Genomic DNA, 12,039 nt, shown 5'->3' with positions numbered 1-12,039 from the left:
ATTAGATGAACCAAGCTGTGAGACAGAGGACAGACAAGGACATAAGTAGTTTGCCCAATAGATGAGAGAGGAGCATCTCATAACTGTGAAGTGAAAAATATAAATGATACATCTGCTGGAAGAGTAGGTCTAGCCTGATTAGTAAGAAACTAGAAGAACCGACTTTACCTTTTCTAAGCTTACTGTGCTGATAAATGCTTGAATAAGAAGAATGCAGTTTAAGGCTTACCCTCTTTAATTTTGCCAAGGTGATGATGAATTTTAGAATAAGGGAGATTTGGTTTAAAGTATAAAAATGCTTCAGCCATAGGGCTGCAAAGGCATTCTTGAATGCCCTGCCTCTGGAAGAAATAAGATAAGGTAGAAAAACCTTTTCCCCGTTTGGCATAGGTTGAATCTATGCAAAAACATCTATCACTGGAAAACCTCATTCCTGAAAGAAGCTATGACAGAGCTTAGAGATCAGAAAATAATCACGGGAGAATAGCAAGTTACAATTCAATGTATTTGTCCAACAACTGGGATTGTACTGGATACATACAAACATTAAGGAGAAACTGTTATCAATGCAACACTAGCATCTCTTCTACATAAGCTGGTAAGAGTCTGGGCTTCCTAGTCTGTTGATATACTGCAACACTGTCAAACTGTGCCTCTGTAGTAAAACAGCTCCTTCAGGAGAAAAGGAGCCACAGTTCTACAAAGTCAGCAGACTACTATCATCCCTAACATACTGACCTGGAGAAGGCTAACTGATTCTCATCATAGACCTTGGTCACTGTGGGGAAGGAAGTAAGCTCCACTTCTCAGGGAGGGTGCCTCAGCATTGGCCTTGGCTACTGGTGTCCTCTGCATAAAACTGTTGCCTAAAAAAAGTGCATAGGTTTTGTCCACTACAAAGTGATCACATGCAATGTCCTGCAAAGTTTGATTTCAATCTCAAATGTCAGAGGATCCTGAATCCACTGTATGTATTTAGAACTAGCTGAAGCATTTGCACATGCACACTTCCAGTGAGGAAACCAGTGGAAGTGCAACTGAACCAGTGATCCTGCAGATGCTAACTTAAGCAACAGGCAGGTTTATGCTGCTCGAGGAAATGTGAAAAGGTGAGGAAGCCGAAGATAGGCTCTGGGAGAGGTTGTGCCCAGAGGGCATTCTAATCCTGGTATTTGAAAAAGGCTTGTATACTTTCTGCTGCTTTAGGTCATTCATTTTTACTAAATAAAGCATTGCTGAATATGCTGCTAATGTTGCAACCATGTTTTGTTACCTTGTGGGTCTGAGATCCAACTTCAAAGTGTTGGGCTCTGGGGGTGAAAGGTGTTGCTCCTCTTGAAAAAGTAACATGACTAACATATACAGTATTAGCTGGGCATGGAAGTGGGTGGTGTTCTTTGAGCTACATTATTTTATTCAGGTTCAGTTAATATGGATTTTTTGGGTACTTCTGTTGCAGTCAGACCCAGGTTGTACTGTCTTATGGGCCTGAATAACTGTCACAATTGACTGGACTGTCAGTTGGGTGCTGTTGTTCTGCTTGAATAGGAAACTTGCCTGAATGTACATATTCAAGTGTGCACCTGAGTAGAAGGAAAACCTTTAAAACTAGTCAAACTGGAAAGGTTAAATTTTTGAGATGGCATTTAACTCTTTATTCTAGCCTTAATTGCATTTTATGAGCTGCTATTGATTAAGCATACAGATACATAAAATAATCAATCCCATTAGAAATCATTTGAAATCGGGGTTGTAGAGAATAGTGCAAATGCTATAGCCATTTTATAGAGTTGGCTATAAAAAATATTATTTATTCAATCCATATTTTATTAGATTACAACTATATTGTAAAAACAGAGGAGGCTTGTGTTTTACAGAAGGAGCTTTGTTTTACTATAGGGAGTGTTTAATATTTAAGGTTATTAGACATGCTTCCTTTCAGAGTAATGTTTCATTTATTTTATTTACATTTTGCTGATTTGGTTAGTCCACTGGTCTACTGACATTCATATCATGTATTACTACATTTTTTCACTATCAATGGAATATTTACCACCTAAACACATTCATTTGATTTTTTGTAGTGAACAATGTTTTGCTATTGAGAATATTGCTGTGTGCACTGCACTTGTACTAACAGTATTGCACTTATCAGAAATACTACTTTGCATACTGCATGTGTATTAACAGCAGTATATATACCACAGACAATACAGTGTGTGCTGCATTTCTTTTAAAAGTTTACAGCTATCAGAGTTAATATCATGTGCACTGCATTTGTATTAACAGTGTTACATCTATCAGATACAATAATATTTCCACTGTATTTGCATTAACAGTAGTACATCTACCAGACACAATACTGTTTGTACTGCATTTGTATTAACACTGGTACATCTATCAGAGACAATACTGTTTGCATTGCATTTGGACTAACAGTAGTATATCTATCAGAGGCAATACTGTTTGCATTGCATTTGTATTAACAGTGATACATCTACCAGAGACAATACTGTGTGTGTTGCATTTGTATTAACAGTGGTACATCTACCAGAGACAATACTGCTTGTACTGCTTTTGTATTAACAGTGGTACATCTATCAGAGACAATACTGTTTGCATTGCATTTGTATTAACAGTGGTACATCAGCCAGAGACAATACTGTTTGTACTGCATTTATATTAACAGTGGTACGTCTACCAGAGACAATACTGTTTGTACTGCATTTGTATTAACAGTGGTACATCTATCAGAGACAATACTGTTTGCATTGCATTTGTATTAACAGTGGTGCATCTACCAGAGACAATACTGTGTGTGCTGCATTTGTATTAACAGTGGTACATCTACCAGAGACAATACTGTTTGTACTGCATTTGTATTAACAGCTGTACATCTACAAGAGACAATACTGTTTGCATTGCATTTGTATTAACAGTGGTACATCTAGCAGAGACAATATTGTGTGTGCTGCATTTGCATTAACAGTGGTACATCTACAGAGGCAATACTGTTTGCACTGCATTTATATTCACAGTGGTACACCTACCAGAGACAATACTGTTTGTACTACATTTGTATAAACAGTGGTACATCTATCAGAGACAATACTGTTTGCATTGCATTTGTATTAACAGTGGTACATCTACCAGAGACAATACTGTGTGTGCTGCATTTGTATTAACAGTGGTACATCTACCAGAGACAATACTGTTTGTACTGCATTTGTATTAACAGTTGCACATTTACAAGAGACAATACTGCTTGCATTGCATTTGTATTAACAGTGATACATCTACCAGAGACAATATTGTGTGTGTGCTGCATTTGTATTAACAGTGGTACATCTACAGAGGCAATACTGTTTGTAATGCATTTGTATTAACACTGGTACATCTGCCAGAGACAATACTGTTTGCATTGCATTTGTATTAACAGTGGTACAGCTACCAGAGACAATACTGTGTGTGCTGTATTTGTATCAACAGTGGTACATCTACCAAGACAATACTGTGTGTGCTGTATTTGTATTAACAGTGGTACATCTACCAAGACAATACTGTCTGTACTGCATTTGTATTAACAGTTGTACATCTACAGAGATAATACTATTTGTACTGCATTAATATTAACAGTGGTACATCTACCAGAGACAATACTGTGTGTGTGCTGCATTTGTATTAACAGTGGTATATCTACCAGACACAATACTGTTTACATTGCATTTGTATTAACAGTGGTACATCTGCTAGAGAAAATACTGTGTGTGCTGTATTTATATTAACAGTGGTAAATCTTTAGAGACAATACTGCTTGCACTGGATTTCAATTAACAGTGGTACAGCTACCAGAGACAATACTGTTTCTACTGCATTTGTATTAACAGTGGTACATCTACAGAGACAATACAATTTATACCGGATATGAATTAACAGTGGTACATCTACCAGAGACAATACTGTTTGTACTGCATTTGTTTTAACAGGGGTACATCTACAGAGACAATACTGTTTGTACTGCATTTTATTAATGGTGGTACATCTGCAGAGAGAATACTGTTTGCAATGCATTTGTATTAACAGTGGTGCATCTACCATAGACAATACTCTTTATGCTGCATTTGTATTAACAGTGGTACATCTACTACAGGCAGTGCACTGCTGCCTTAAAAACTTTATTTTCTAGTTTGGTTTCCAGCTAGGGCTCTTTCAGTGTGGAGACTTCATATCCACTCTGTGTCTGCATGTCTTTTGATGAGTATTCTGGTTTCCTGTCACATCCTGCATATATGCTACAGGTAAATTAGAAGGCCTCCAAACTGCCCATTAGTGTGTTTACAATGTGTGAGCATATTCTTGCATTCTGTATTAATCTGGTAAATGTTTACAATTAGCTTCTCTGTGATAATCTGATGAATGTTTATGATTAACTTCTCTGTGATAATATGATTGGTGAATGCTTATGACTAACTTCTCTGTGATAATCTGGTGAATGGTTATGATTAGCTTCTCTGTGATAATCTAGTGAATGTTTATGATTATTTTATCTGTGATAATCTGATGAATGCTCACAGTTATCTTCTCTGTGATAATCTGGTGAATGCTCATGATTATCTTCTCTGTGATAATCTGGTGAATGTTTATGATTAGCTTCTCTGTGATAATCTGGTGAATGTTTATTATTAGCTTCTCTATGATAATCTGGTGAACGGTTATGATTAGCTTCTCTGTGATAATCTGGTGAATGTTTATGATTAGCTTCTCTGGGATAATCTAGTGATAGTGTATGATTAGCTTCTCTGTGATAATTGGATGAATGCTCACAATTATCTTCTCTGTGATAATCTGGTGAATACTTATTATTAGCTTCTCTGTGATAATCTGGTGAATGCTCATGATTATCTTCTCTGTGATAATCTGGTGAATGCTTATTATTAGCTTCTCTGTGATAATCTGGTGAATGCTCATGATTATCTTCTCTGTGATAATCTGGTGAATGCTTATTATTAGCTTCTCTGTGATAATATGGTGAATGTTTATGATTAGCTTCTCTGTGAGAATCTGGTGAATGCTTATTATTAGCTTCTCTGTGATAATCTGGTGAATGCTCATGATTATCGTCTCTGTGATAATCTGGTGAATGTTTATGATTGGCTTCTCTGTGATAATCTGGTGAATGCTTATTATTAGCTTCTCTGTGATAATCAGGTGAATGCTCATGATTAGCTTCTCTGTGATAACCTGGTGAATGCTTGTTATAATCTGTTGAGTGTTTATGATTACCTTCTCTGTGATAATCTGGTGAATGCTTATTATTAGCTTCTCTGTGATAACCTGGTGAATGCTCATGATTAGCTTCTCTGTGATAACCTGGTGAATGCTTGTTATAATCTGTTGAGTGTTTATGATTACCTTCTCTGTGATAATCTGGTGAGTGCTCATGATTAACTTCTCTGTTTTGTGACTACTAAATGGTGGGATAGGCTTCGGCTCCTCATGATACTAAACCAGATTAAGCAGATAACTACAGAATTAATTAATAAATGACTATCAAACCTTGAAATACACTGATCTGATTTATTTGGTGCCTTCCAACATTTGATAACATATAAGTAGAAGGTTTCCTTGGATTGCATTAGGTGGTTTTTAATATTAAATGGCAAACTGATTCAAAGCGTATCATGAGTTGCTAGCTATTTGAAGGCTACAGCAGTTAATAACAGAGTATGACACTGGCCTGCTAAACAAAGGTGCAAAACGCTTGCACAAGGGAATCTTCCACTCCCAATGTGCAGCAGACATATAGATCCACAGAGATGACTGTATTCAGTGAGGAAGCAGAGGAGATGAATCACTCTGTATGTGCTATATGGGCTTTGCCCAACATGCAGAAACTCAAATTGGCCATCTTTGGATTATGCCATTTTGCATTGTTTAGTTCACATGAAGACCATTCACACAACTAGTTTTGCACTTTTACCCTACCCTCAAGCTGATTAACTGTTCTATGCAGTTAAATCATTATGGCTCAGACACAATTAATGAATGGACCCTAAATCATGATATTTGTTTCAATAGATGTAAGTGACCTTACTTACAGTGATTACCAGTTAGTCACTTCTTCATTTTTACTTAGTAACACATTTTTTACTGGGATCACTATTGTTCTACTGGATTCTATCAGTTTTGCATATGAGCAGATTGACTCCTACTTGTGCAAGAATTGTGACCCACTTTGCTATTCACCAGCCTGATTTCCCAGCCTCTTAAAGGTTGAGATAACCTACTCCAATTCTACTTTATAAACTCTTTCCACTATCCTACTGACTAACACACCAACATAAAGTCACACACATAAGCTAAATCTCCATTATTAAAAAGACTCGATACACTCCTAAACAAATAGCATTTCCACACTTGCAGAACTTAAATTATACTCAATCCAAACCCAACCAGGTCACCTTAAATACACATTTTCTGTCTAAGTAAATATTTGTAGCTTTTTCCTTTTTTGTATCCAGTTCCACCAGTACAACTCACATTACAGTGTTTATTGTCCTTATCTCATGGTAGATCCTGCAACCTAAATACTAGGCCCACTCCACTCTGCTCCATCAAAACAGCTACTTACTCTTTCAGACTTAATACCCAAGTCCCACCCAACCCAATTAATTGCACCTAAAAATCTCATCTTTCTCTTTTATATATTTACCATCTCTCAATCAACACAGCTTGAAAAGACAGAAACAACTCTCCCCAAAACCAAATGTATGCTGTTCACTATACATCGTATCACTCTCATACTAGAAACCTACACTCTGACTAACCCACTTCTTTGCTAACACAGTAAACACTTTCCTAAAATGATGCAACCCATAAAAGCCAGATAATTGATTTTTTGAGCTGGGATAAAGGATCTGAATTGTCTAGGCATAGTAAGGCCTTATTACGTTTAATTATGTTAGCTGCCCAAAAAAGCAATTACTAGAAAATGGAAATCAAAGTCTAAAGCAACTGTATTTGTAGTACTGAGTGTTATAAAAGAGGTTAAAGAACTTTAGAAAAGGGAAGGAGTAGATTCCATATAAATGGAAACTGTGAAACAATACATGCAGAATAATGTTCAGGAGGAGAAGGTGTGAGGTTTAAGGGAAGGTAGGAATTCAGCAAATTATGTAATGTTGGACTGATGATGATTGCAAAGAAAGAAAATATACGTAATACATAATGTATGCAAATGGAAAAATGATAATATGGTTTATTTTCTTTTCGGTTAATGCATGTTTGCCTATATTTTAAGTGATGATTTAATAAAGGTGTTAAAAAAACAATAACTAACCAAAGACTTGCTTCACTATCAAACTCAAAGATACTACATGGAAACAATGGGAAATGTCCCCCTCCCCTGAAAACAAACACAATTTTATACTCTTTATAAACTTATGCAAAAAGGCCAACAGAAGGCACAAAGCCATGTACGTCAAATCTTATAAAAAAGCTCTCCTAAACAAACAAAAACACTTCTGGAACTTTGTGTATTGTGTTGCATGATGCTCTTCCTCTAAAATACATTAATATTGGGAAAATAATCCACAACACACTTCTTAATAGGTTTATAGGTTCAAAGGTGATTACTAGGCTAACAGCTCCAAGAGGCCTACTTAAGCCTAGCCATGCTTCCTAAATGTAACTGAGAAGTTTTGATACCCTAGGATTATTTTGAGGGGTATATGTAAGCATGAGTATTAGGTGATCAAGCATTTACAGATGCAAAGGCATAGGGGCCAGACCAGAGGTAAATTTCCAGTTCCTCATCCACTGGTCCAAGTTACAGCTGAATTGGGTTAAGGAAGAACTCTGCTTTGAATGGATGGGAAGCCTGTTCCAGAGAAGGGGTAATCTCTGAGACACACACCTGCCCCTTCAACATGTCCTGTTTATGTTACGGATGAGGTTTAGGTTGCTAGATCAAATAATTCTGATTGAATTTGTTTTGTAGATGTGCAACAGGTCAATCAAAGTGGGATCAGAGGATGTTTTGTAGGCCAGGTATAGATCACCACTCAGCAGAATGTAGGAGATTGAATAGAGGGATACAGCAATGAGGCAGTACACTTAAGATATGTTGTTCAGGAACTGTATTCTTTTTGTGATTAAGCTCTGTGAATTCTCCAGTATATGCCTGCTCAAGTACATACCAAAAGGAGCATTTCTCTGATGTAGGCTGAGTACAGCAGGACAATAACATCCTTGGATCAAGATGCCATACCTTGCATATAATTTGTGCAGCACAGAATGATTTCCTTACTATCATAAATGCATAATGGTCAAAGGTCAGGTTACTGTCTACATGTGCTCCCAAATCCCTGACCACTGGGAATGCTCTTAAGGGTGTATTATCAATGTGGTAATTTCCAGGGTAGCCATCTTCCCAACAGATATTATTATGCATTCTTTTGGCACTGAGGTTTAGACCATGACTCTGGCATCATTATTAGTCTGTGGCTGGCCTTCTTGGAGGGTATTTGTGTCTTTTATGAATGCTGTTTCTGTATCTAGTTTGCAGTCATCTGCAGTCTTGGTCAGCCAGATGCCTATGATATTGGCATTGACTTCAGAGAAGTAGATACCAAAAAGGAGCGGTTTCAGCATGGAGCCCTGATTGACTCTGATAGTGATTGGCCTCTTTCTTGAAGCAGACTCCACTATCCTAACTTCTTGGGTCCTAGCTGTATGCCAGCTGGTTATCCATTGTGAGACAAAAGGGTTTATACCTAATTTTGAGAGTTTGTTTACAATGCTAAAGTGAGGTATTGCATCAAATGCTTTGGCCAGGTTAAGATAGGTAGTATACACCATTTTGCCTTTGTTAATTGCTTTGGTGACCTACTCAATGAAGACCTACAGGTTGAGTTGACTTGACTTGCCCTTAATGAAACCAAACTGGGCTGGATCCAGTGTCTGAAGGTTTCCTCTGTCGTTGTTTATCATTTTCATGATAATTCTCCATTGCTTTGCATATGAGACTAGTCAGACATACAGGTCTGTAGTTACACAAGTCCACAGATAGCCTGCCCTTGTGCAGAGGAATGACAGCTGCAGTCCTCATTCACTTGGCATGAAGCCTATTTGGTGGCATTTGTTAAATAGTGAGTCTAGTGGTCCTCATAGGTCATGTTTCATGCTATTAAGATGGCATCCTGGGATATTATCGGGGCCCATCAGTGCAGTGTTCTTGGTCTTAGAAAGTGAACTGAGGACCTGTTCCCCAGTGATAATTGAGGGAGTCATGATTGAGGGTATTACCAGAGGGATGTCTGGGAGGACAGAGGGGGGTAAAACTGGAGCTAAATTTGTCAGCCAGTATATTTGCTATATCATTTGACTCATAATAGGTGGCTCCATTTACAATTGATTTAGCACATTGTTGTGTATTACCTTTGAGGTTGCAGACATAGTTGAAGAAGGAACCTTTCTTTTGACCACCACATTGTCACTATGATCATAAAGTCCTTCTATGTGGCACATCTCATTACTAAGGGTTTTGCATCCAGGAAGAAAGAAGCCATTGTCTCCCACTATTGTTCCCTCATTAGGCCAGTCATTGAGTGCAATGCCCCATTTGGCATGTACCTCACTAAACACCTGCAACAACTGGAGAGGCTGCAAAAGTACCTCACAAAGAGGATCCTAGGCCTTAAACATTTGTCCTATATGGACAGACTAAAACAACTCCAACTATTCCCTGTCTCATATCGCCTACTTAGAGTGATCTCTGCTTGACTTATAAAGCCATGTCTGACCCAGCTCTGTTAGAAATGCTACATCTAAAGAAATCCCAATCCCTCCACACCACACGCACCAGAGACCTCAACCTCATTACCATGATCAACAGAACATGGTGGAGGGACAGATTTATAACCCAGAGACTGCCCATGCTCTGGAATAGACTTTCCATACATGTCAAGCAGAGCACCTCACTGGCCCTCTTCAAGAGAAATCTTGATGAGTGGATGGGAAATAGAAAATTCACCCTAGGGATCACTCCAGTGGCTTTACTCGACAGAGGCACTGGGAACTAAAGTCAGGTGGCACGATGTCAAGATAATCCTATGGGCTAGGCTTGTATAGGCCCCAAGGCCATTAGCCTAGTACACACCTATGAACCTAAGGTCTTGTGATTGTCTTTGGCCTGGGATGCTATTTTTACCACAAATTTGCATTTGGTAGACTTGATTAGCCGCCTGATTTGCTTGTTTACATTAAGAAATTCCAAGAATTTTCACGTCTCCCCTTGACTACTATTACTACAGGCCACACCCAGTCTGCCCTAGCAACTGAACTTCACCCTCTTTATCCTCTTTTCTACTTTAAAACTATTATAACAGCTGATACTCAGACAAATTATTATTGACAAAACCACATCTGATTCTTTAACAACTTCAGATGCTCTACATCCTTGATTATTTTTTCTCTGGAAAAGAACACTCTACAACCTCTCAGAATGTTTTACAAGTTGCATCTCTCTCAAAACATTATCCCAGATAATTGGAAACAAGGTATTATGAAATGCATCCCTAATATTCTTAAACCAACCATTAGCAATGACTTTAGAATAATCTCTGTTCCATCAACCCCATGTAAAATATAAGAAAAAAATGGAGTCTATATCACTTTGTCAAAAGCACTAATTGTAGGACACCTCTTCATTGAACCCTATTTGTTGAATCTTAATCTGTTGAATGATCATTTCAGTGAAACTATTTCCCAGGGTAAGTAACCAATGGGCCAACCTACCAAGCACAACAACAGCAGGATATTTAAAACCCACCCCCCCCCAACTAAATATACCAACTTCAAGATCGCACTACACTGGGGAAAAGGGCAAATTCGTGATAATGGGCCACTGGTTACTTACCATGGGAAAAAGTTTACAGAAGCGATCTTTCGACGAATGAAAACTTTGACAAACAGAGTTCGACAAAGAGGTGTTCGATGATTACTGAGTTTGACGAAGTGAAGTAGACCAGAAAAAATATATACTCTGAGCTGTGTCAATATTTATTTAATGATAGAATCCTGTCTTATGATAAGCGCAAAGCACCATGGCTGCTTTATACATCTTTTCAGATGACATCCTTCAAAACATAGGCAAGGACAACTTAACAGGGTTCATTTGTTGATCTGACCAAGGTTTTTGACCCAATAACATATACTCTCTTCCTTAACTCATTTATTCAGTCTGGTTTAAGCACTCAAGCCTCATCTCACTCAAAAATGTATTAATAAACAGGAATGGTGCAGTCCAAATTGCTACATTACCCTCAACTTCTACACCTCATCAAAGCCATCCCAAGGAGCCCATCCTTTCACTAGTATTATTATATTACATATCTGTAAATGGGCTGTTAAATATCCTACCTAAATTCCTGCCATCTTTTACACTGATGACATGTTGATCTACATGTCTAGCTCCTTACATAAAATAAATCCACACAAAAACACCCAAATCAGGGAATTCCATCCAGTCAAAAAAAAAAAACGTCAATAGCAAACTAAATGTATAGAAAGGATGACCGGCAAGGCAGGATAAAAACTCCAAAGGTTTTTTTATTTGTCCAACCAGCAAGGCAGGATACAGGTGTATCCTTTCTATGTATTTGTTTTCTGCTTTAGGTGGATTTCCAACTATACTGGGAAATAAGGGTTTGCAGAATATTTTTTTCACAAACTATCGAAACTCACAGTAGCAATATCAATGAAATAATTGGGAACCTAACCAGGTTGGTTTAACTTCTAACCGAACAGTCAGCAGGTTGTTCTAGTTTGGTGGAGAAAGTTACTGACGTGGTTGGTAACTGTTCTAATGGTGCTGGTAATTTTCAGACCCCCTGGTTTGGACAACCTTGCTCTGCAGGGCATATGAAATAAAGAGGGATGTGAGAAAGCAGGTTTCAATTATAGCTACCAGGATTTTTGATGTATGGTTGAACACAGATGTGTTGACACCCCCTGAGGTACACTCAGTACACAACTGAA

The 12,039-nt window shown here is 37.9% G+C and overlaps 1 protein-coding gene across 1 annotated transcript in view; it reads right to left on the bottom strand.

Annotated features, from left to right (window-relative positions):
- Positions 1 to 4,543: 4,543 nt before the first annotated feature.
- The window catches only part of LOC122814927 (histidine-rich glycoprotein-like), a 117,421-nt gene continuing 109,925 nt past the window's right edge, over positions 4,544 to 12,039 (bottom strand). The window contains exon 3 of the mRNA XM_044087189.1: positions 4,544 to 5,360. Coding sequence (XP_043943124.1) covers positions 4,544 to 5,360 — 817 coding nt within the window. The remainder of the gene's footprint in view (positions 5,361 to 12,039) is intronic.

The sequence above is a fragment of the Protopterus annectens genome, chromosome 11.part0 (assembly GCF_019279795.1).
Source record: "Protopterus annectens isolate FY-2018-M chromosome 11.part0, PAN1.0, whole genome shotgun sequence".
In the NCBI taxonomy this organism is placed as follows: Eukaryota; Metazoa; Chordata; order Ceratodontiformes; family Protopteridae; genus Protopterus; species Protopterus annectens.
Note: the sequence above shows the minus strand (reverse complement) of the source record. Positions and strands in the feature narration are given on the sequence as shown.